Here is a 25,956-nt window from a genome sequence, read left to right on the forward strand (position 1 = left end):
GTAATATTTGTATAATGTAATAACAGGTTTATTTTTTGAGAAAGTAAAGCTTGCTGTTATATTTATTTATTTATATTTATTTTTATTTTGTATTCGAGCAAAATTGAAAAAGAAACAAAGGGTAGAACCTCATAAGTTTTTTTAATTCCTCCTTTTCGGGCATGAAGGTTTATTTCCCTTTGATTTGTTTAATGACTGTTTATTTGTATTATTTTCTGATGTTTTGTGTAATTGTTTCAATCAATTTTGCAGAGGGAACATTCACTCCAGCACTCGTGTTAGTAAATACAGGAGGATTCCAGTGTGATGCAAGTGCTTGTGTAACCTGCGGTATCTTATTCAACCCAGTCACCCGGCTTTCACAGCAGAACCTTCAGCAAACACAGAAACAGTCCGGACCAAACTTGCTGCAGCTACTAACACGTTCCCTGAACGGGGGGGCGTTCAAATCCCTCCACCTCGGGCCGTGATTGGCTGCCCTGGCTGAGCTCCGACCAATCAGATCGTCCGTTGGGGGGGAGGGAGCTCCGGCAGCCAATGGGAGCGCAGAGTAAATCCGCGTTCGAATCAGCGTGTGGAGTAAACCGGTCTGAATGAAGCCTCCGCCATAAAAAGTGCGCCGTCGTGAGGCGGTCCCTCCCTCTCTGCCTCCGTCCGTCGGCCAGGCTACAGCTTCATTCAACCTCCACCTCCACCTCCACCTGCACCAGAAAACCAATCATGTCCGAGAAACTACCCTACAAAGTTGGTCAGTGGCAAAGTTTTATCCCGTTTGTGCGGTGTTTGAGTTAATGTTTGCGGGGTTTCCTGCGCCAGGGGCTCGTTTTCGTGGGAGCAGCTCCAACAGTTAACTTGTGTAACGATGTAAATACGTTTTTTATACGTGATTTAACGTTTTAAGAATTAATAAGTGCAGACTTTGGCTCATTATTCAGAATGAATCGACATGTAACCGCCGCGCTTGCGTCGAGCGTGTGCTTTTTTCACCATACGTAACGCCTCTGGGAATTGTAGTTTAGTGGTTACTTGACAGGCGTGACGTCTCTCGAATCCTCGCGTGTTTTTAAACTACATTTCCCGTGATGCCCCGCGCTCCGCCGCCAGCTTGTTTGACTGACAAGAACAGGCAGATCAAGCAGCAGCAACTACATACCAGTAATCCTGAACACGTGCTCCATTAATACCGCTCATTTTTAAAGTATTCACTTTTAAATTATACAATACAATAAATATTAAATTTAGTCAAGGTTTATTATTTTTGAACTATAATGAAGCTCAGCAAGTGTTTAAGATGTGTTTAACTGGCTGCAATGGTGGAGAATTAAAACAAAAACAAAACAAAACGGTGTTTTACATTGAATTAAATGCATTGAAATTGAAATATAAACTCAGTTTGGCAGTGAACACATACAGGACTGTCAAAAAATTCGAATATTGTCATTTTCTGTAATGCAATTACAAAAAAAGTCATACATTCTGGATTTATTACAAATCAACTGAAATATTGCAAGCCTCTTATTTTAATATTGCTGATCATGGCTTATAGCTTAAGAAAACTCAAATATTCTATCTAAAAAAATTAGAATATTTTGGGAATCTTAATCTTAAACTGTAAGCCATAATCAGCAATATTAAAATAATAAAAGGCTTGCAATATTTCAGTTGATTTGTAATGAATCCAGAATGTATGACATTTTTGTTTTTTTAATTGCATTACAGAAAAATAAAGAACTTTATCACAATATTCTAATTTTCTGAGACAGTCCTGTACAGATGTCCTGCATTTGGGTGTTAATTTGAAAAATAAAAGCTCCTGAAAGGTTACATACACCTTATGTATGTGCAGAAGTTGCACAATCTGCTCCTGACAGACCGGATAAACCTGGGGTAAAGTCTGCACATTTGTCCACAGGATCCATTCAGTCAAGGGTCCGGAGTTTAACTTGGATTTAAGCAACTGTTAAGTTTTAACGTATAAGTTAACAGGGCATTACTCATTCGCTACAAGTAACCAGTCAGTGCAAGTTTTTGTATTGCCTACTAATCCTCCCTGTTGTGAACATCTGATCCTTAAGGTTTAAGGGTTTAAGGCGAGAGGATTGATGGATGAGTCCATGCAACAGCTTTTCTTCCTTTAACACTAATAGGATGTTTGTGGCTTGTACCGTTGTAGAGAAAACGGATAGTTAAAAACAGAAAATGGATACCTTTTATGTAGAGCTGGGTATCGATTCAAATGTCAAGATTCGATTCTTAAGATTCAGAATCGATTATCACCATTTGATTCGATCCGATTCGATATTGATTTGGGTTAGTGTTGCCTGGATTATATGACTGTAAAATAACTAGTGAAATAATAATTTCACAATAATTATTGTGAAATAACTAAGAAATAAATAACTCAAATAGTTATTTCAATATCCATTTAAAGTGCAAAAAAAGAAAGAAATTGCAACAGCTCAAGCAGTAAACTAATAATTTTAGCTTCTCTGATTTATTCTGTCACCAGACACAGCTTGCCATGAAGCACCCAGCATTTTTCAGGTATTTCATGACAAACCGTGTTCGATAACAGAGAAACCAAACAAGCTATAGTAAATATAGATGATATGAACTTCATTGAACTAATATAACATTTAGAAATTTAAGCTGAAATGTCCAGCATTTTCTCTAAAGAAAAGTTCATTTAGTTCAGGAGTTTTCAAAACTACTGGGATTATAGTTCACCAGGCAAAAATGTAATGATGAAAAAAAATAAATAAAATTTAATAAAATTTTTTTTTTTTTTTTAAATTGATCTTTAGACATACAAATCGATTTTTAGGAATTAATCAGAAAATCGATTTTTTTCAACACAGGCCTACTTTTATGTTAGATAAAAATGATGAGTCAGTGTTTTGCACTTATTTGTTTTCTACACAGTGAAGTAAATAGATACTCGACCATTACGTAGATTTATATTGGCCTTTTTAATCAGATCTCTGGTCCTGAAAATTGAATAAAGAGTTTGCAGAGAGAGTTTTATAGCTTTGAAAATGGACCAGAACATCATCCACCTGCTTCATTCTGTTCAGGGTTCAGGCAGCTGTACTGCAGCTTTCCTTAGCTGTTATTGGATTATAACGCCTCTTGTCCCAACTGAACTAAAAAAAAAATATGAATGAATCATTCTTCACACCGTACTGATGAGAGAACTTTTATTTGCGACATGTGCCGCGGCAGAAACGGTTGTTTTAAGATGAATGGAGTCACTGTGTGGACTTGACCGGGGCAAATGTGTTGCCACAGCTGTGGTCCTGTTAATTTTCCCTCCGTAACATGGTGAGAGGCGGCCGCTTTTATTCTCAGATTACATAATTACCAGCGCATGAAAGTCATTTGAAAGTATTAATGGATTAATTCTGTCTGCAATCTTTGGCTTTTGCGTTAATCTTTTATATGGACTGGCAACAACAACTTGAAAATCCCCTACAACTTGGGATTTAGACTGCAAAGTCAAGAATCAAAGAGTTGAACTAGTTGCCTGGCAACCGTCTTGATCGCCTTACATCTGCAATCTGCATACTAGTAATAAATCACTACAGTAACGACATGAACTATATCTATAATATAAAGCAAACGGTGGCCGTGAGACGAACGAGAAGCGTAGTTATCACAAAGGTCGTGTTTTTAAACCCCTTTTTTCTTTTCTCTAGCTGACATCAGCCTGGCTGAATGGGGACGCAAGGCCACCGACATCGCGGAGAACGAGATGCCCGGCCTCATGAAGATGAGGGAGATGTACGGCCAGTCCAAACCCCTGAAGGGCGCTCGCATCGCCGGCTGCCTCCACATGACCCTGCAGACGGCCGTCCTCATCGAGACGCTCACGGCCCTCGGAGCTGAGGTGACGTTTACCTCCTCCTCCTTCCAGTGATCGCTCATATGTAGTCGTTTTTTAATTTAATTTGCTAGGGCGACCGATGTACAGGACTGTCTCAGAAAATTAGAGTGTTGTGATAAAGTTCTTTATTTTCTGTTATGCAATTTAAAAAAAAAAAAAAAAAAAAAAAAAAAAAAATGTTATACATTCTGGATTCATTACAAATCAACTGAAATATTGCAAGCCTTTTATTGTTTTAATATTGCTGATTATGGCTTATAGTTTAAGATTCCCAGAATATTCACATTTTTTGAGATAGGACATTTTTCTTAATGATCAGCAATATTAAAATAATAAAAGGCTTGCAATATTTTAGTTGGTTTCTAATGAATCCAGAACGTATGACGTTTTTGTTTTTGTAATTGCATTACAGAAAATCACAAATTCAAATTTTCTGAGACAGTTCTGTATATTTTAATGACTGTTGTGTTGTTACTGAATAATATTTTTTTATTTTAATGTTTATTTAACAGGGACGATACATTCAACATTGTCACAAAGAATGAAAAATGATGCATACAAGACAGTCTTTGTCCCTGGTCAGGCAAAAGGATAAAAGATACTGAATACAAAATACAATAATACAAATACAATAATAAGAACAAGCACGAGTTATTTTTTCGTAATTTCAATCTGTTTTTCCAGATTTGAGAGATAGCAGTATTCTCTGTCAGCTGCTCAGTCAGACTCTGACCTGCTCAGTTACCTGTGAGACGGGTTTATTGATCCACATATTGGTAAAACCTAATGTGAGAGACCCCCCCTCCTCCTCCCTTCTGTTTCTCAAGGGCAGCAGGTTTTGTTATCATGTTTGTTCATCAGTCTGACCCAAACTGGCCTGATCCTGCAGGATCTGCAGCCTGAGAACCGGCAGAGCTTCAGCCTGTTTTCTCCGCATCGTTCCGGCCCCCTCAACCACCCTTGCCCCAGAGTTTTTACATCTGTGTTTGTTTGAACAGGTTTCAGCCTGAAACTGACTTTTCACCGCTTTCCCTGCTTGAGAGAGTCACGGTGGAAAGTTTATTCCCATTCAATGATTTCTTCAAATTGGCCACCCACGAGCTGGAGTTACAAAGACGTGTCTTTCTCTTTTTTTCCTGTTTAGAAAAGGTCTCGCTGCACAGATATTTTCTTCTTTTTACTTAAAGGTTAACCATAAACGTGGCCACTGATGCCCTTTAGCCTGTTTTAGTCAAACAAAAGGAGGAATTGAGGATGAAATGCCCCTCGAGGCGTTGCTGCGGAAGTACTAAATCTGTGTTGCCAGGTTGGGCAAGTTTCAGCCGAAAAAAACTTTTTCTTTTCAGCCAAATTGGGCTGAAAAATATATATTCAGGCTGCTTTTCCTGGTTTTTACTAAATATTTAGGAGAAATTATTAACAAAAAAAATTCCATAATGGCAGAGAAAAGTAGAAACGTATAGAATAAACTCACTGATATTTTATTTGCTTTAATCTACTGAATTTAATTGTACCGGTAGTCTTTGTTTGGAGCCTGAACTTTCTTTGGCTTCATTTGCTTATGACTTGAAATTTATTCAGCATTTAATAATTGAAGGTTTTAACATAGAAAATGTATGATTTGGGTGTTTTTTTTTTTTTGTTTGTTTTTTTTCATTATTTCGTCGGGTTTTACATCGCGTTTGGGCTGGAACCTGCCAGATCTGGCTTTTTGGTCTTAGATTTTGTTCGTAAATGGTATTAAAAAGTCTTAAATTTAACTTTGTCAAACCTGTAGTCAAGGAGTCTTTTTAAAAATGCATTTAAAGAGACTAAAGGATGCTTTTCAGTAGGGAACATTACTGCGTGTGATGGTTGAAATGCCCCTCGAGGCGTTGCAGCCCGACTGTGAGTGTTGCGGCTGTGTCATGAGGCGGCAGAGAGCGACCGGCGGTTTATCTGCACCGGGACTCCACGCTCCGAGTACCGGGGTGATTTCTGTTCTTCACCGCCAACAAATGGTGTCGTTGCTTAGTTACTCGCCGTTTCTCCTCTATTGTTGTGACTTACTTTAGACTGTTATTGTTTCCATGGATACGCAGAATCGTCTTCTGCACCTGTGACTCCTCTGTCACCAGGACCTGGTTTTGTTCAAGTTAATATAAACTTTTGGTGTAACGATACGGTACGATACACGATATTGAGGTCACAATAACGATACGATATTATAGCAGTATTTTTTTAACAACCTTGAATGAGGAACATATGACTGGAAAAAATGGTCTTTTATTTGAAAGACACAAAATACAAAACAATACTGTGCGTTTGACCTATTGTTACAGTTTGTAATGCTTTATAACTGTTTAAGTTTTAAAGAGCAAGCCAGACCAACCATTTTCCACAAACTGAACTAAAAGTAAATGTCAGGTTTGCATTATGCATCTTCAGTTTCAGACAAGTACAAATATTTAGCCACAAACTGAATAGTTTCTCTCATGTATGATTTGACTTTTTTCTTTTCCAGAAATTTAACTAAAATTAAATGAATAAAAGTAAATAAATACATTTTACATCATAAAAAACACTTATAAGTGTAAGAGGAGATTTATTTTTGTTAAGGTTATTTTGGTAATTCAGGGTTCATTATTTTATAAATATATTCTTTATATTCTGATGTAAATCAGGGACTAGTTTATCTGTAGTGATTAGTCTGTTTTAGATTGGGCGGAGTGATACGCCACAGTACGGCACTAGGTGCTGTGTTGATGTTCTAAAATCCTACACTGTTGAGGGACATTAAAGTACACTAGAACTCAGCAGGAGTTTCCCCGTGTTTATCCTACTCACCACCCCAAAAAGGTTTAATTTAATAAGGTAAGGCTTAACTCGACACCAGCCTTACATCAGTAAAAGTTCAGAGCTCAAAACCCTGCAAGAGTCCCGTGATCGGGACCAAAACGGGACTAGTTTCTTCTGAGCGGAGGAAGATTTTGGTCCGCGGGTCGAGGCGCGGTCGTTTCTAGTCAACACAATAGATTAATATTAATAACCCAATATCGCAATACACTTTGTCACCTCCACGACGCGTATCGTGACGTTTTTGTATCGCAAAAATTCGTCGCACGATGTATTGTTACACCCCTAATATAAACTTTAATTTGGTGTCGTTGACGTTGTGAACTCTTCATCGACCTCTGCTGAGCTTCTTCTTCGTCTTCTCTTCCTCTGCAGGTTCAGTGGTCGAGCTGCAACATCTTCTCCACTCAGGATCACGCCGCCGCCGCCATCGCCAAGGCCGGCATTCCAGGTAACACACGCCGCTGCTGTTTGCTGGTGTCGTCAATAACAAGAAAAAAAAAACAGTCACAAGGTTTTCACAGTGGAAAAACTGCCTTAAGATCAGGTCAACGTTCGTGCCTTCAGATCTTTTTTTGGAGGTCTGTTCAAATGCAGATAAGAGCATTTTAAAGGAATGACTCAGCAGCGAACTATCACGTGAATTTTTCAAAGAAAGAAACTAAAAGTGAACGTTTGTGTGTAGTTTACGCCTGGAAGGGAGAGACGGATGAGGAGTACGTCTGGTGCATCGAGCAGACGATTTACTTCAAAGACGGCAAGCCCCTCAACATGATCCTGGACGACGGCGGAGACCTCACCAACATGGTCCACACCAAGTACCCCAAACTGCTGGCAGGTGGGTTTCCTGCACGCACGCTCGCATCACCACCGTGCTCTGTTTTTAACGCATTTAAAAACAAACTGCTGCATTTAAAGCTTGAAACAAAGCAGTAAGGGAAGACTGTGATGCGGTTTGAAGAACCTTCTGCAGGTGCTGCTAAATCTGGGGAAGGGATAATCACAGATGGACAGATGTCCTAGGTGAGCACTTAGAATCAAATCCACCCTGAAATAATCCAAATCCGCATTGCATCGGGTGCAGGTGTTGGTCTGGTGCTAAATCAGGGTGGCCAAGGGTCCTTAAGAAGTCTTAAAGTCTTAAATTCCATTTAGCTAAACTAAGGCCTTTTTTAAATGTCTTAAATCTCAATCCAAGGGTCTTAATTTTAGAGGGAATGTATCCAGTCATCATTAAAAAATGTATTTCATCGTTTTGAGGAGAATCTCCTGCAGTGGTTCTAAATCTGTGTTGCCAGTTGGGGCAAGTTTCAGCCGAAATCTTTTTTTTTTTTCCAGCCAAATTGGGCTGAAAAATATATATTCAGGCTGCTTTTCCTGTTTTTCACTAAATATTTAAGAGAAATTATTAACAAAAAAATGCCATAATGGCAGAGAAAAGTAGAAACGTACAGAATAAATTCACTGATATTTTATTTGCTTTAATCTACTGAATTTAATTGTAATCTTTGTTTGGAGCCTGAACTTTCTTTGGCTTCATTTGCTTATGATTTGAAATTTATTACGCGTTTAATAATTAAAGGTTTTAACATAGAAAATGTATGATTTGGGTGTTTTTTCATTATTTCGTTGGGTTTTACTTCGCGTTTGGGCTGGAACCTGCCAGATCGGGCTTTTTGGTCTTAGATTTTGTTTGTAAATGGTATTTAAAAAGTCTTAAATTTAACTTGGTCAAACCTGTAGACACCCTGTTCAAATCTGCTTCAAAACACAGATCCACGTTTATCCTTTTTTCCAACACACAAGTAAAAGGAGTCTTTTTAAAGATGCATTTATTTGATGAAATGCCCCTCGAGGCGTTGCAGCCCAACTGTGAGTGTTGCGGCTGTGTCATGAGGCGGCAGAGAGCGAGCGGTGGTCGGTCTGCACCGGGACTCCACGCCTTCGAGGACCGGGGTGATTCCAACCACCGATAAAATAACTAGGACAAAAAACACAGCTCCGTTTCTGTCAACAGTTTCTGTTCTCATCTAGGGCTGGGCAATATGGAACAAAAGTCATATCTCAATATTTTCTAGCTAAATGGTGATACTCGATATATATCGATATTTTTTTCTGTGCCATAATTGGGGTTTCCCCCAAAGCATTATAGCATAGCATCTCTGTTAGCATCTCTGTTAGCTTCATTTTTTTCTGAGGCAAACCCTTAAAAAAACAGTCAGTTTTAATACAAAGCCTCGTGCCAAATGTCACACAGGTTCCTTTATTAACAGAGGTCTGCACAATATCAAAATGTATAAAACAAATGAAATAAAAATAAACTGCCTGCATATATAGAATAAAAATGTTTCTTGAATAAAATAAAACAAATATCCCTTTCCTGCATAACAATTACATTAAAATACACTGTGCAATTAATACAATGTAGACAGTAACAGGCAGACTTTTCCACTGAGGTTGACAGTTGTGCAAATAACAAAACATTTGTGCAAATTTCAAAACATTTGTGCAAATCTCAAATAAAACATTCAAGTCAATTTGTCAAAAAATAAGCTATATCAAAATTATAAAAAAAATATTTTTTTTTTAAATCGATATAAACGATATTGTCTCGTACCATATCGTGTTTGAAAATATATCGATATATATTAAAATCTCGATATATCGCCCAGCCCTAGTTTGACTGATGTCCATTTTATGAAATGTCATGTGGCGACCATTAAAAACACAACCATTTTTGTATAATACTGAAAACTTGCAAATAAAGATGTCAAGATGTTAAGGAAATTCATTTATTTTAATATGAATCACGGTTGCACCACATGACCTTTTTTCAGGCTAGTGCCAATTCATCTTGACAAAAAACTCTGAAATCACTTAATTTAAAATTCGTATTTGAATTTATGTGTACACAACATTCTTAATGTTTGAACTAATGCAATAGATATTCTTTTTTTTTTTTATTATTTTAAAATTGACCTGTTGAAAATCCTTATTCTTCATTGACCCACATACATATACATTTTCATATTCAGGTATCCGTGGAGTGTCTGAGGAGACTACAACAGGCGTCCACAACCTGTACAAGATGATGAAGAAGGGCGATCTGAAGATCCCCGCCATTAACGTCAACGACTCCGTCACCAAGGTAACCAGCAGCAGCAGCTTCAGTCTCCCGTCAGCCGCTTCCTGAGTGTCTGAATCCGAGCACGAGCGTCTCCCGTCTTCTCTCCCGCAGAGCAAGTTCGACAACCTGTACGGCTGCAGGGAGAGTCTGATCGACGGCATCAAGCGCGCCACCGACGTGATGATCGCCGGGAAGGTTGCCGTGGTTGCGGGTTACGGTGACGTCGGTAAAGGCTGCGTCCAGGCCCTGCGAGGGTTCGGTGCTCGTGTCATCGTCACCGAGATCGACCCCATCAACGCCCTGCAGGCGGCCATGGAAGGTGAGTCAAGCTCTCGGGTATTTGTGGGATCACTTGTGGGATCACGTGTTTAAACTAGACTTGTTTAAAAAAATGTATTTTCAGATTCTAAATCGATTCTCATATTCCTAAAAAATCGATTTGTATGTTTAAAGATCGATTTTATTTATACATTTTTTCTTTCTTCATTGCATTTTTTTTTTTTCTTCAGCAATATCAAATGTGTTTTATTTTTTATAATCATCTCAGTTTCTTCAGCATGCCAATAAAGCAACACAAACAATTTAAATATGTTCACAAATTAAGATTAACACTCAAGTCTTGCCAGAATTTACATCAAAACCAAAATAAATTTTAGAGGTGAACATCTAGCAGCGAAAATATATTAATTCCCCATCAAAATCAACCAAAAAAAAAAGTTCTAGCAGGGGTGAGATAGTCACCATATGAAAAAAGGGTGGGTGGCATTAGATTCTGTTCATCATACCAACAAACATCTCAAACAAATGAGGTATAATTAGGGCTGCAACGATTCGTCGACGTTGTCGACAAAAATCGATAATCAAAATTGTCGACAATGAATTCCATTGTCGACAATTGTCGCCAGACGTGTTTTTCCAATGGAGTGAGGCGTCTCACTCCAATACAATCTCTGCCGATTGTTGCGCATGCAAGACAGCGTCTGAGCGCAGCTGCGGGTAATAAAACTTTGATAAAAAATTAAATAAAAAGTTTGGGAGCATTTTAGCCTCGATACGGTGAATAAAAAGATGACTTGCAAGGTTTGCAAAGCCGACGTTGCTTTTCACGGGAAAACGTCGGTAATGGATTTGAAGAGAAAGCACGTCGGAGTGCTGAACGAAACGGACTGGCCTTTGTGATATTAAGCGTATTTTGACTTTAAAAGAAAGCTTTAACGTTATGCCTGACAAAGTAGGGCTGCACGATTAATCGTTAAAAAATCGCGATCTCGATTCATGCTTGAACGCGATCTCATTTCCAAATGACGACGATTTAAAAAAAAAAAAAAAAATAAAAAAAAATTAAAAAAAATTAAAGATGGCTGCATAAAAAAAGGACTAGGCCTATGTTCTAGGTTGTTGTAGTCCTGTCATGGTCAACTATCATGTTGTCATGTTTGTTATATTTTGTTAATGATTGTGGATTACATTTGGAGAAACATCTACCTTTCTCATCACCTGACACATATTGCACATAGATATTGTTAAAATTGTTATTGTTAAAATTATTTAAAGACAAGAGAGATGTTTATTGTTTTTATGTTCAATGTCAGCTGTTACAGCAAAAAGCAGCCAGAGGAATAATTTGTTGCCTCAGAACTACAGGATCTGTTACAAGTCCCCTTTCTGAAAGGGTGTTCAACTCAGGGAGGAACAAATATTGTTAAATTGTTATTATTGTTTAAATTATTCAAAGGTTTGTGTAAAGAAGACAAGAGATGTTTATTGTTATTATATTTTTGTTCAGCTGTTGCAAAGTTAAAGTAATAAGTGCAATAAATTTTATATTGGAAAAAAATTGTGAGAGAATCGTGATCTCAATTCTAAGCAAAAAAATCGTGATTCTCATTATGTCCAGAATCGTGCAGCCCTATGACAAAGTATTAAATTAAGTCAGATATTTGGAGAAACTGCGTTTAGTGTCTGTGGCGCATTTTGGAAGAGACGCACGGGGCCGCAGTCTGTCAGAAACATTCTCTCCCTCCACAATGTAATGGCCAAGTGATTCATTTGTTAAATTAATTAGTTTCATTCTAAACTTTATTTTATGTTATTTATTAGTATTATTTGAGCCACTCTCAGCTACTCTCATTATAACCTCAGTCACATAATTGATTCAGCGCAAAATGCGAAAAAAGGCTTGTGCGCTGATGGATTTGCATCTAACTTTCAGTCAGGTGCCTATGAACTGTCAATTATCCATCAAACTCCACAATGATCATGTTAACATTAAATCAGATTGATTTGTCTGGACTTTTCTCTTGCGGGACGGGAGAAGACACTAAATCAATGCATTTATTGTGCGCCGTGCGGGCATGAATTCTCAGAGTTTTGCGGGAGGGGCGGGAGCAGTACTGGAGTTGAGGGGGGATGAGGGGGATGGCATCCCCCCCCTGAAATAAAAACGGTCCAAATCATCCCCCCTGTAAAACTGTCATCCCTCCTTTCCATCCCTTATGTCATTTCATCAATGAATGTGGTTTTACTGCTATTTCAACATTTAGAGTCATCACCAGAAAAATAACACCAGAAAAATAACTTATTTGACAATTTTCACCTGTTTCAAGTAAATTTTCACATGAAATAAGTAAAAAAAATGTATCTTCTTATTACAAGCAAAAAAATCTTGTTCCACTGGCAGATTTTTCTACTTATTTCAAGTGAAAATCTACTTGAAACAGGTGAAAATTGTTTTTTCCAGTGATGAGTCTTGTTTTAAGTGTAATGAGATTCTTTTTACTAAAATTAGACATTTTAACTAGAAATAAGACAAATATTCTTGTTAAGATTTTGAGTTTTTGCAGTGATCCATTTTACTTATCCTGTGAAGGACAGAGTCATATTGATAAGTTCAGAAAAGTGTTTTTTATTGTTGTGTTTTGATGTATTTGATGTAAGCCCAGTGGATATTTAAAGCTTACAGAAGGCTGCATTTAACTGCTGCTATGTCATTCCTGCAGTATTTCTGCAGCTGTTTTGGTCACTGCTATTATTTGTAATATATTATATTATTTGTAATCAGCACAAAAAGGATCTGTCCCCATATGATAAAATCCACCATCCCCCCTGATTTTTTTTTTTTTTTTACAACTCGAGTACTGGGCGGGAGTGTAACACATTGCGGGCGGTAATGGTCAGAAATGCAGTGGGAGCAGGATGAAGAAAACAGTCCCGCTATATCAGGGCTCTAGTGCCATCTTTCTTGTGTTTATTATCATTTGCCACATAATTAATGCAACCTCATACTAAATTTAAAAAAAAATTACTAATTATCCGATTAGTCGACTAATCGTTTCAATAGTCGGTGACTAGTCGACTATTAAAATAGTCGTTAGTTGCAGCCCTAGGTATAATATTTATAAGGTGTAAAATAATAAGGTGCTATATAAATTCATTGCATTTTCGCCCGGTGAACTTTAATACCAGTAGACATGCCATTTAATCAAACAATGAACATGGCGTTGAAGAGCAGCAGCAGCAGCATTAACAAAGCGCTGGTTTTGAAAATAAAATGCTGCAAGAGGAGTCACTAAAAGTCGGGGAAACTGCGCGCTTCTCTGCTCTCCAGCCCTAGTTTAAACGTATTCAGCTCTGGTGTAGAAGTGACCGGAGAATCTCTGTTCTGCTCCGTAGGCTACGAAGTCACCACCATGGACGAGGCTTCCAAAGAAGGAAACATCTTCGTCACGACCACCGGCTGTGAGGACATCATCCTGGGCCGGTGAGTTCCTGAGACTGAGGGAAAACGTCTGCTCACGTACACGAGCCGGTGAAGTGTTGATAGTAGTGTCGTCTCTTCACCCTCAGTCACTTCGAGAACATGAAAGACGACGCCATCGTTTGTAACATCGGGCACTTCGACTGTGAGATCGACATGAGCTGGCTCATCAAAAACGCTGCTGAGAAGATCAACGTGAAGCCTCAGGTACGTGGACGGAAACGTGGACGAGCTTAAACTAGTTCAGATGCAATAAAGAAACACTAGAGGCCCGGATGCCCCTCGAGGCGTTGCAGTCCAACTGTGAGTGTTGCGGCTGTGTCATGAGGCGGCAGAGAGCGACGGTGGTTGGTCTGCACCGGGACTCCACGCTCCGAGTACCGGGGGGATTCCAACCACCGACACCTGGACAACATCCACACATACACCTTCTTTTGTCTCTTTTTTCATCTTGTGGAAAAGTCTAAAAAGTCGTTACACTGTAGCAGAAGCAGATTGATGCTTTATAGCAGTGATTCTCAACCGGGGGTCTGCGGACCCCTAGTGGTCCATAGTGGAATTGCATGGGGGCTGTGATACTTTAATAAGAAATCTTTCATCCGTTTGCCTTGTTGAAGTTCCTGCGTGACACTGTTAATACAAACTAGGGGTGTAACGATACACTAATTGCACGATACAGTACAATACACGACATTGAGGTCACGATAACGATACGATATTATAGCAGTATTTTTTTAACAACCTTGAATGAGGAACATAAGACTGGAAAAAATTGTCTTATTTGAAAGACACAAAATACAAAACAATGCTGTGAGTTTGCCCTATTGTTACAGTTTGTAATGCTTTATAACTGTTTAAGTTTTAAAGAGAAAGCCAGGCCAACCATTTTCCACAAACTGAACTAAAAGTAAATGTCAGGTTTGCATTATGCATCTTCAGTTTCATACAAGTAATAATATTTAGACACAAACTGAATAGTTTCTCTCATGTATGATTTTACTTTTTTCTTTTCCAGAAATTTAACAACTAAAAGTAAATAAATACATTTTTACATCATAAAAAAGATTGATTCCTGCTCACCTTATAAGTGTAAGAGGAGATTTATTTTTGTTAAGAAGGTTATTTTGGTAATTCAGGGTTCATTATTTTATAAATATATTCTTTATATTCTGATGTAAATCAGGGACTATAATTACACTAGTCAGTTTATCTGTAGTGATTAGTCTGTTTTAGATTGGGCGGAGTGATACGCCACAGTACGGCACTAGGTGCTGTGTTGATGTTCTAAAATCCTACACTGTTGAGGGACATTAAAGTACACTGGAACTCAGCAGAAGTTGTCCCCGTGTTTATCCTACTCACCACCCCAAAAAGGTTTAATTTAATAAGGTAAGGCTTAACTCTACACCAGACTTACATTAGTAAAAGTTCAGAGCTCAAAGCGGGACCGCAAAACGGTACTAGTTTTTCTGAGCGGAGTCAGATTTTGGTCCGCGGGTCGAGGTGTGGTCGGATGCGCGTTACTAGTCAACACTATATTAATAACCAAAATATCGTGATACACTTTGTCACCTCCACGACACGTTTCGTGATGTTTTTGTATCGTGAAATTTCGTGGCACGATATATTGTTACACCCCTAATACAAACGTACAGGATCAGAATCCTTTTCAAATTTAGAGCTCCCTAGTTTCAGTGGGCATACGCCCCCTTCATTTCTTAAAAAATGTTTTTATTGTGAAGTATTTGCAGGAAGCTGTTGGGAATGCTCATTAACTTGCAAAGTTCAAGTTGGTGCTCGAAATTGCAGTAATGTATAAAAAAAACTAAACAAAGAACACGATAAGCACAGTAACACAAGGAAGATTATTAAGAGGTCCTAAGAAGAAATCCCCCAAATAGGTTGAGAACCGCTGCCGTAGAGGTTCTGTGATAAAATATTTTTTTTTTAAAAGATCCTCTTGACATTTATAGAAATAGATTAATATTTTACTCAAATGTGAACGAGACCTTTATCCACCTAAACTAAATGACCATGTTCTTTCACAATCATCATTCTTTGTAAATTTTTTTAATAAAGGTTTTTGTGGCTCTAGTGGCCTTTATTTAGAGTGTAGGTAGAGAGAGGGGGACAGACTAAGTCTGTTCCTGCCTGACACTGTTAATACAAACTTACAGGATCTGCATCCTTTTCAAATTCAGAGCCCCCTAGTTTCAGTGGGCATACACCCCCTTCATTTCTTAAAAAATGCTTTTATTATGAAATATTTGCAGGAAGCTGTTGGGGGTAACGCTCATTAACTTGCAAAGTTGAAGTTGGTGCTCGAAATTGCATTTTTGTATAAAAAACAGAAGATATGCACAGTAACACATAAAGAAGAAAGGAAGACGATTATTAAAAAGGTCCTAACAGTTGATCAGACGTTTTTGGGGGTCCAGGACCCACGAAGGTTGAGAACCGCTCTCTCAGGATCAGCTGGCCGTCTGTTTGTCTGCTCTGCGTCTAAAACGATTCTCTCACTCAGGTCGATCGCTTCCGTATGAAGAACGGCCGCCACATCATCGTCCTGGCCGAGGGACGGCTGGTGAACCTCGGCTGTGCCATGGGACACCCATCATTCGTCATGAGCAACTCCTTCACCAACCAGGTACGAGAGCGTGTGAGGTTCAGCATTTACGCTGCCGGCTGTAAACTACCAGCTAACAGCTGTGTTGATCCTCCGTTTTACTGTAAACTACCAGAACATTGTGTTGATCGTTTTCTTACTCCTCACTCCTGCAGGTGCTGGCTCAGATTGAGTTGTGGACGAACACAGCCAAATACCCCCTGGGAGTTTACTTCCTGCCCAAGAAGGTAAGAAGCTTGACTATATTGTCTCTTTTCAAAAAATGCATGAAAAAAATATTTAACGTGTGTTAGGGCTGGGCGTTATGGACCAAAAGTCATATCTCGATATTTTCTAGCTGAATGGAGATAATCGATATATATTGATATTTTTCCTGTGCCATAATTGGGGTTTCCCCCAAAGCATTATAGCATAGCATCTCTGTTAGCTTCATTTTTTTCTGAGGCAAACCCTTAAAAAAACAGTCAGTTTTAATACAAAGCCTCGTGCCAAATGTCACACAGGTTCCTTTATTAACAGAGGTCTGCACAATATCAAAATGTATAAAACAAATGAAATAAAAATAAACTGCCTGCATATATAGAATAAAAATGCTTCTTGAATAAAATAAAACAAATGTCCCTTTCCTACCTAACAATTAAAATACACTGTGCAATTAATACAATGTAGACAGTAACAGGCAGACTTTTCCACTGAGGTTGACAGTTGTGCAAATAACAAAACATTTGTGCAAATCTCAAATAAAACATTCAAGTCAGTTTGTCACAAAATAAGCTATATCAAAATCATAAAATAAAAAAGGAAATAAATTTTTTTTTTTTTTTAATCTATATAAACGATATTGTCTCGTACCATATCGCGTTTGAAAATATATCGATATATATTAAAATCTCGATATATCGCCCAGCCCTAATGTGTGTGTATATAAATATTTATTGATTTTTGATGCAGTAGCATCAGATCAGCCGCTCTATGTTCATACTGGTGGGTCACTGAGGCCAACTGTGGATGTCATTGTTTCATGATTAAATTTGACAAAGGAAAAAAAAAGTTTGTAAATCAGTACGGCCGCGGTTCCTTAAGAAATCTTAAATCCCATTTTTGCTAAAATAAGGCCTTTAAATGTCTTAAATTTCAATCCAAGGGTCTTAATTTTAGAGAGGATGTATCCAGTCATCATTAAAAAGTTTATTTTATCGTTTTGAGGAGAATCTCCTGCAGTGGTTCTAAATCTTCTATTTAGGAGAAATTATCAACAAAAAAGTTGCCATCATGGCATCGTCATTAAAAAGTTTTTAGACTTTGAAAAGGGAAAAGTTTATTAAATCGTTTTGAGGAGAAATAAACCTGTTTACAGTTGTTAGACGCCTCAGTCAGGGTTGCCAGGTTGAGCGGGTTTCAGCCCAATTGGGCGGGTTGATAAAATTTGTGCTGCTTTTCCTGGTTTTTACTAAATATTTTGGAGAAATTTTCAACAAAGTTTCCATTATTGTAGAGAAACGTAGAAACGTACACCATAAACTCACTGATATTTTATTTGCTTTGAGCTACTCAATTTAATTGTAATCTTTGTTTGGAGCCTGAACGTTTTTTTTTTGCTTATGACTTGAAATTTATTCCGCATTTAATAATTGAAGGTTTTAACATAGAAAATGTAGGATTCGGGCTGTTTTTTCATCGTTTCTGTAAATGGTATTTAAAAAGTCTTAAATTTAACTTGGCCAAACCTGTAAACACCCTGTAAAACCCGTTCAAATCTCCTTCAAAACACACAGATCCACATTTATCCTTCTTTCCAACAGACTCAAGTAAAAAGAGTCTTTTTAAAAAATTTATTTAAAGAGACTAAGGGATGCTTTTCAGTAGGGAAAATGACTGCGTGATTGTTGAAATGCCCCTCGAGGCGTTGCAGCCCGACTGTGAGTGTTGCGGCTGTGTCATGAGGCGGCAGAGAGCGAGCGGTGGTCGGTCTGCACCGGGACTCCACGCTCCGAGTACCGGGGAGATTCCAACCACCGATAAAATAACTAGGACAAAACACACAGCTCAGTTTCTGTCAACAGTTTCTGCTCCCATCATCTCGTAAAAATATACCGACTGCCTTGTACGACAGTTGTATTTCTGACAGTTATTCGACTCTCCCACATCAGTTACCGTGGTAACGGTACTTTCAGTCCATCTGCCAGATGACGTTTCAGTTTGATTTGACCGTGCCGACGGTAAAATCGAACCAGAACAACAACCATCCCCACTGGATGCACAAACCCCCGTCTCACGGTGTGAGTGATAAATGAAGGAGCGTTTAGACATAATAGGATTAAAACGATGTTGGCTGTGTAAAAAAAAAAAAACATTTGTCCTTACTTTTTAAATGGGTGTTAATTATCTTAATTTTGTTAAAGGGGGTAAATTTGGCTGCAAATTTTATGCTGGAACCCAGATATAAAACCAAGAGGACGAGTTAATGAAACTCTTGAAGGTCTCGGTGATGATTTCCAGATTATAAAACGCGACGAGCTGAGAAATCCAACAAAAAGCGTTCGTATTGTGAACGGTTTTATGGGGGAGAGATTACCAGTGGGTCGCCCTGTAAATCCTGTTCCTGGTGAAACTGAGATCAGTCAGCCTTCCAGATGTAGGGGATTGTTTGGGCTGCAGCTATCGAATAGTTTAGTAATCGAGTATTCTATTGAAAATTCCATTGTTTAATCAAGTAATTGGATAAAACATATTTTTGTTCAAAGAGCAATTATAATTATACATTACATGTTAATTGACATTACTAAGACTAAATTATATAATCCAGTAGGTTCATGGCTGTGCATTTAAAAACCAGTCGACCATATTCACTTCTTTCACTTAAAAAACTAAGGATCTTACCAAGAAATGTTCTTATTTCTAACCTAAAAATGCCATTACACCTGATAACACACATACCTTAAAAGGTTAGGTGTTTTCCCACGTGTTTCAATTGAACTTTCATTTGTGTCAAGCACATTTTAAGTTCTAGTTAAGTTTTAAGTTAAAGTCTTGATAAGATTTTGAGTTTTGGCAGTGTTCAAAATAAAATGAGACCTGCTGTTGCCTTGGTGTCCCGCTTGAAATGCTGCCACACTTTTGACATTTTCTGCCTTTTTTTTTAGTTAAAACCAAACATATCCGCCGCCTCTTTCTTTACGTACGCGGCGTCAGCGCGTTGTGCCGCATTAAACGTAGCCCAGGCGAAATACCTGCTTTGAGCTGCAAAATTAAACGATTCCTCGAGGCAGAGAAAATTCCTCGATAATTTTTTGTAATCGAATTATTCGAGGAATCATTTCAGCCCTAGGGAATTGTAATTAAGCGTTTGTAACCGGGGGAACGAAGCGCTACCGGGAGTTCGGGCTCGTCTAACCGTTTTCTCTCTCTCTCTCTCTCTCTCTCTCAGCTGGACGAGCAGGTGGCGGCCGCTCACCTGGACAAACTCGGGGTGAAGCTCACCAAGCTGTCGGACAAGCAGGCCAAGTACCTGGGCCTGCCCGCCGAGGGGCCCTTCAAACCGGACCACTACCGCTACTGAGCCCCGGAGTCTGAGGAAGAGGAGGAGGAAGAGGAGGAAGAGGCCACGACGGGGTCGGGGTCCCGGTGTCGCTGGGAGCACTTTGAGCTTTTAACCAGGTTGCACTGTAGCTGTTTTATCTCAGATTCAGGGACGGTTGTGTCTTCCCCCCAATAAATGGCCTTTTGTAACAAATGTACTTTCATCTATTGATTTGAGGTGATTTTTTGCAAATCTTTATTTGCCATTTAAAGCATAAAACCTCCCTAAAAAATGGACCTAGTAAAGATAAAGTTTGCGATGCTTTTCAGCTTTAAGACACGTTCACCTCGTCTTCTGCTCAGCGACGCACCGACCGTCACCGTCTCTCTCGCCTCAAAGCTCTTCTGAAACGCCATCAAGTGCTACGTGGATGTTTTTCATGATAATTCCTCTCGTTGTCTGTCATTCCCTCTTCATTTGTGGAACAGTAGAAACCCTGGTACCAGGCTTAAGGATCGGAGGTTAGAACGTCGTTTCTGTGAGGCATTTATTCCTACGCTGCCTTCTGTTAGCACTTAGTCAGATAAACGTTGTACTTGAACTGTGTGGGCGTGCTCATTAACGGCTCCCCGGGCGTTTCACCGCTCATCCAGGTCCAGGAGAGACGAGAGGCGGCGCTGCCAAAGACACCAAAGCCTTTTCAGTTCTTGCCTCACCTGTAAAAGTCTTATTCTTTTTTTGTTTCCTACTTTTTCTTTTCTTTGTGATTTTATTTAATTTGACTCGGAGGGCCAAATATGCACACCATCCTTCCTTCTCTCGGTTTATTTTCTCTCTCATTGGTCTGTGTGAAATCCATTTGGGTTTTTTCTGATCGTGGATGTAAACGGCTCAGGTCGAGGTCAAAGTGTCACGGTTGTCAACGGTTACGGCCTGAAATAAGAGTTCAGCCATTCACGAGTGAGGGTTCGATGTTGAAACTGTTAAATGTGAAGAGAAATAAAAAAATACCTGAAATGAATTAACTGTTCATCTGTTTTCCCTTCATATGATTGTGATTATTTATAGAAATATACATTTTATACCATCTAAAAGAATCTGATAAAGTTTTGGGATTGAACAAAGGTGTGAAGTTGCTGGTAAAATCTGTGTTTTTAAAATAAAACACTGGGGGGAAAAAAAATAAAAATGGAGCCACGCAAAGGATAAACAGAAAAAAAAGTAAAAATAAAACACTGATTTTACCAGTGAATGCAGCTTGCAGAGCCGTCCCTCTCTGCTGTGCTTCAGCTTTACTTGGAGGCCCCTCCCAGCATCGGGGTGGATCAGTAACCATGGCAACTGGGGAGGTGCAACCGGCAGAGCTGGGTAGAGTAGCCAAAAATTGTACTCAAGTAAAAGTACTGTTACTTCAGAATAATATGACTCAAGTAGAAGTAAAAAGTAGTCATCCAAATAATTGAGTAAAAGTAAAAAAAGTACCATGTGAAAAAACTACTCAAGTACTGAGTAACTGTTGAGTAACGTCTGATTTATTTTAATAACACAGCCATTCAAATATAAAAGTACAAAATAATCATCTTCAGGCAAATTACATCAATAAAATTAATTAAAAAAAATGCTTAAATTAAAATAATCTTAAAGTAAATTCCAGTGCTTTAATAAATAATAAAATAACAGAATAAAAAAAAAACAAATTAAGCACAAGTAGCATAAAATTTCAAGCCTTTGTACTTTTCTTTTTTAACCAGGCAGAACTAGAACAAACATGAACTCATAGAAACTCTGTGTGTGTTTGAGTCTGTGTAAATGTGACAAAACATGCAAAAACAAACATTTTTCCCAAAGAATCACCCAGTGATGTCATGAGATTGACGCGTACGTGGATAAAAGGGATAAAAGAAAAGTAACAGCTCAACGTAGCCTAATGTAGCGGAGTAAGAGGAACAGTTTCTTCTTCACAAATCTGCTCAAGTAAAAGTAAAAAGTATAGTGATTCAAAACTACTCCTAAAAGTACAAAATTTCCCAAAACTTACTCAAGTAAATGTAACGGAGTAAATGTAACTCGTTAGTACCCACCTCTGGCAACCGGACATTCTTGACAGCCAGGGAAGAAGTTCACTTCTAATCTTGTATAAACATCACAATGAGGTCTTGTACACATTAAGGGACGTGCAAAGATTCTGTCATCTTTAGCCGTTTTTCTTTTCAAACTAATTAAGAGACTGATGATAGTGGATAAATAAAATTGACCAACTCTAATATTAAATATTTACATTAAAGCAATAGTTAGAAGGAAGTGGTAACTCATTTAAACCTGAACTTTAACCTATAACACATCCATATGTTGAAATTATTTAAATGTTTTGGTCATCCCACAAACTGATATGAACACAGTTGAGCGAACAGTTTTATTTCTTATTGTCAAAATAGTTTCAGTTTAAAGTTCACTCAGCTTGTTTTTTAAGAAAGATAGAAATATACAGTACTCGAGTTGTAAAAAAAAAAGAATCAGGGGGGATGGTGGATTTTATCATATGGGGACAGATAATTTGTGCTGATTACAAATAATATAATATATTACAAATAATAGCAGTGACCAAAACACCTGCAGAAATACTGCAGGAATGACATAGCAGCAGTTAAATGCAGCCTTCTGTAAGCTTTAAATATCCACTGGGCTTACATCAAATACATCAAAACACAACAATAAAAAACACTTTTCTGAACTTATGAATATGATTCTGTCCTTCACAGGATAAGTAAAATGGATCACTGCAAAAACTCACAATCTTAACAAGAATATTTGTCTTATTTCTAGTTAAAATGTCTCATTTTAGTAAAGAAATCTCATTACACTTAAAACCAGACTCATCACTGGAAAAAACAACAATTTTCACCTGTTTCAAGTAGATTTTCACTTAAAATAAGTAGAAAAATCTGCCAGTGGAACAAGATTTTTTTTTTGCTTGTAATGAGAAGATAAATCTTGTTCAACTGGCAGATTTTTCTACTTATTTCAAGTGAAAATGTACTTGAAACAGGTGAAAATTGTCAAATAAGTTATTTTTCTGATGTTATTTTTCTGGTGATGACTCTAAATGTTGAAATAGCAGTAAAACCACATTCATTGATGAAATGACATAAGGGATGGAAAGGGGGGATGGCAGTTTTACAGGGGGGGATGATTTGGACTGTTTTTATTTCAGGGGGGGATGCCATCCCCCTCATCCCCCCTCAACTCCAGTACTGGAAATATAAAATGAATCATACCGTTGACTAGAAACACTAAAAGGGGAAAAAAGGCAGTTTGTAAAGCTGGAAGATGAACCTATAGCGTGATGTCCATATAAGGAGATGTCCGTTACGTTCTTGGAATTTTTTTTATTACATTTTTTTTTTTTTTTCATCATTACATTTTTGCCTGGTGAACTTTAATCCCAGTAGTTTTGAAAACTCCTGAACTAAATTAACTTTTCTTTAGAGAAAATGCTGGACATTTCAGCTTAAATTTCTAAATGTTATATTAGTTCAATGAAGTTCATATTATCTATATTTACTAGAGCTTGTTTGGTTTCTCTGTTATCGGACACGGTTTGTCATGAAATACCTGAAAAATGCTGGTGCTTCATGTCCAGCTGTGTCTGGTGACAGAATAAATCAGACAAGCTAAAATAATTTGTTTACTGCTTGAGCTGTTGCAATTTCTTTCTTTTTTTGCACTTTAAATGGATATTGAAAGGCCTATTTAAGTTATTTATTTCTTAGTTATTTCACAATAATTATTGTGAAATTATTATTTCAATAGTTATTTTACAGTCATATAATCCATGAAACACAAACCCAAATCAATATTGAATCGGATCGAATCAAATGGTGATAATCGATTCTGAATCTTAAGAATCGGAATCGAATCGATTCTTGACATTTGAATCGATACCCAGCTCTACTCAGGATGTTCAACGGTGGTTCTGGCTGCTCCTACGTCCTCGTGACGAAGCCTAACTCACTTACTGACATCACAGTTTTCAGAGCAACATTTCTGTGCGTCAGACCGACTACACTGTCCAGACTCAGAGCTTAATGGACGTTTGCAGCTAAAAGCCCCGGATCAGTCTGAAGGCCCACAGGCGTCACCCAGACCGCCTGTTACTGTGAAACCAGTCGGCTGACACAAGCCAGATGTCCGGGAAGCAGATGTGATCCAGTCGGGACGTTGAGATCTCTTTTTTTTTCCTGCAGAATGCATAAAGGTTAAGGCTTTTAATCTTCTCTGTTTCTTTTCTGTTTCCAGAGCAGTAACAGGCTTTAAGTCCTTGAATAAAAATCCCTGAACCTTTGTAGTTAATTAATCAATTAGCCTTCTGCTTTCATTTGCCATCGAATGAGAGCTGATCTTCATCCGAGTCACAGTAGCAGATGAATACAATGTTCCTAATCACTGCAACTGGAAACGTCTCCCGCTCACGAGTCCACCATGTGCAAGCGGTTGAGAAGGAAAAGCTGCTGATCTCCAAAGACATTGCTGCATGCCTGAAGTTTGGCGAAGAGCACCTTGGAAATGTAGGACACTCCTAGGGGAAATAAGTCTGGAATAATGGAAGAAAACTCAGCACCATGTTTGCTGCAAAAAAAAGCATCAAAATAATCTGCGTGAAGCTGGCCCCCCACCCCACGCAAAATTCAGTGAAAATATTCTCAATCGTTAGTGCTGGTTTGCGCAGAAAGAAATTTCGTTTGTGCTGCTTTAGTTTTTAAGATATAACCGGTTAATTATGACACGATGACATCACGCAGCGCCCCGACTTTGTCCAAAATTAACCAAAATGGTCTAGTTTGTGCTGCGTTATTGCTGGTTTTGCAGAGAAAAAAATCGTTTGTGCTGCTTTAGTTTTGAAGATATAACCGGTTTATGACACTATGGAACTATGGAATATCGACCAATCAAAAGAATGGGCGTAGCCAATTTACACCAATGAAGGTCAAGGACTCAAAACCGAGTCCGATGACATTTATTTACTAATTTATAACACATTTATAACATGTTTATAACACATATATCTTCAAAACTAAAGCAGCACAAACGAAATTTATTTCTGCACAAACCAGCACTAACGCAGCACAAACGGTTGAGAATATTTTCACTGAATTTTGCGTGGGGTGGGGGGCCAGCTTCACGCAGGTATCAAAACATCATCAAGATAAGGATTGTGGTGGCGGCAGCATCAGGGGTTGGGCTGGTTTCTTTCCCTGCACCAGGACCTGGACCTCTAGTTCCCAGGTTTACACTAATATTCGTTGGGTGATGCAGCAGGAACTCCATCACAGAAATTCAGTCAGAAATTCCTCCTGAATGTTGTGCAGCTGCAGATCCGGAGATACTGAGATACTGATGTTACTGCTGGAAAAAGAGACTTTCTTCCAGCACTGTCAATGTTTACCAGGTGTGCTCAATGAAGACATGAGAAATAATAATTACATCAGCTGAAGAATGTTGGTTTGTTTCTGTGGTTTGGATAAAAAAAATCTGATCACATTATTCCAAACTTTTCCTTCCTGTTGCAGATTAAAAGTATGAATCTGGAGCAGTTTCAGTCTTAAAACAGTGTTTGTAAAATGAAATCAACATCCACACGGAGCAGCTAGAGGAGATTGTGTGGTCCAGTTTAGGAAAAGTGCTTTTAGCCAGTCTGCATTTTCAATCAGGGCTGCTCGTGAGTGGAACTTCACACCAACTGAGATTAGAAACCAATCAAATTATTATTCTTTTAAATTTGATCTAAAAAAGTGGTTAATTAGTGGCCAAGGCTGTCAACATTACATTTTAGTGCTTCATTTTCCTGGCTTGCTGCCCTGCCTGTCATGTTGCCTATTAGTTTGTCTAGTTACACTGTTGCTTTTTGTGCATGGCTTTTTATTCTGTGTTTCGTGCTTTAGTCTTGTTTGTTTTTGGCCTGTTAGTGTGTTACTGTGTCTTGTGTTATTAATGTTGATGTTTCTGTTGCTGCTTCATGTTGTTTCTGTTTTCCTTTGTAACAATTGTCTGTTGTTGAGCTTATGTTAACCTGTGTGTGTATTTTAGCTTCTTTATTCTGATGTAGCCTTGTTATTTGGAAATGTTTTATTGATTATATCTTAATAATTTTTCTTTTAGGTTGACTATTTTACACCAGTCCAGGGACAGCAGATGCAAAATAGCCTTTTTG

General features: G+C 38.3%; 1 protein-coding gene and 4 non-coding genes across 5 annotated transcripts; all 5 read left to right on the plus strand.

The window, feature by feature from the left end:
- Nucleotides 1-589: 589 nt before the first annotated feature.
- Nucleotides 590-20,769, plus strand: ahcy (adenosylhomocysteinase). Its single transcript, XM_061726622.1, has 11 exons — nt 590-748; nt 3,696-3,886; nt 7,094-7,169; nt 7,404-7,556; nt 9,754-9,866; nt 9,957-10,164; nt 13,518-13,605; nt 13,692-13,809; nt 16,127-16,249; nt 16,384-16,455; nt 19,656-20,769. The coding sequence occupies exons 1-11, from the start codon at nt 721-723 to the stop codon at nt 19,785-19,787; spliced, it is 1,302 nt and encodes a 433-aa protein (XP_061582606.1). The 5' UTR covers nt 590-720; the 3' UTR covers nt 19,788-20,769.
- LOC133449666 (small nucleolar RNA SNORA17) lies at nt 5,742-5,872 on the plus strand. The gene has a single exon (XR_009783103.1). It is a non-coding gene; the product is annotated as a small nucleolar RNA SNORA17 (small nucleolar RNA).
- Nucleotides 8,562-8,695, plus strand: LOC133449665 (small nucleolar RNA SNORA17). The gene has a single exon (XR_009783102.1). It is a non-coding gene; the product is annotated as a small nucleolar RNA SNORA17 (small nucleolar RNA).
- LOC133449662 (small nucleolar RNA SNORA17) lies at nt 13,877-14,008 on the plus strand. The gene has a single exon (XR_009783100.1). It is a non-coding gene; the product is annotated as a small nucleolar RNA SNORA17 (small nucleolar RNA).
- LOC133449663 (small nucleolar RNA SNORA17) lies at nt 18,119-18,251 on the plus strand. The gene has a single exon (XR_009783101.1). It is a non-coding gene; the product is annotated as a small nucleolar RNA SNORA17 (small nucleolar RNA).
- Nucleotides 20,770-25,956: the final 5,187 nt, after the last annotated feature.

The sequence above is a fragment of the Cololabis saira genome, chromosome 8 (assembly GCF_033807715.1).
Source record: "Cololabis saira isolate AMF1-May2022 chromosome 8, fColSai1.1, whole genome shotgun sequence".
Taxonomy (NCBI): Eukaryota; Metazoa; Chordata; class Actinopteri; order Beloniformes; family Belonidae; genus Cololabis; species Cololabis saira.

What these genes read in the sequence shown, in the direction of transcription:
- ahcy (XM_061726622.1), top strand. Translation starts at nt 721, where the DNA reads ATGTCCGAGAAACTACCCTACAAAGTTG. An exon ending in GCAACTCCTTCACCAACCAG is followed by an intron (nt 16,250 to 16,383) that starts GTACGAGAGCGT and finishes TCACTCCTGCAG; the next exon opens with GTGCTGGCTCAGATTGAGTT. An exon ending in TTTACTTCCTGCCCAAGAAG is followed by an intron (nt 16,456 to 19,655) that starts GTAAGAAGCTTG and finishes TCTCTCTCTCAG; the next exon opens with CTGGACGAGCAGGTGGCGGC.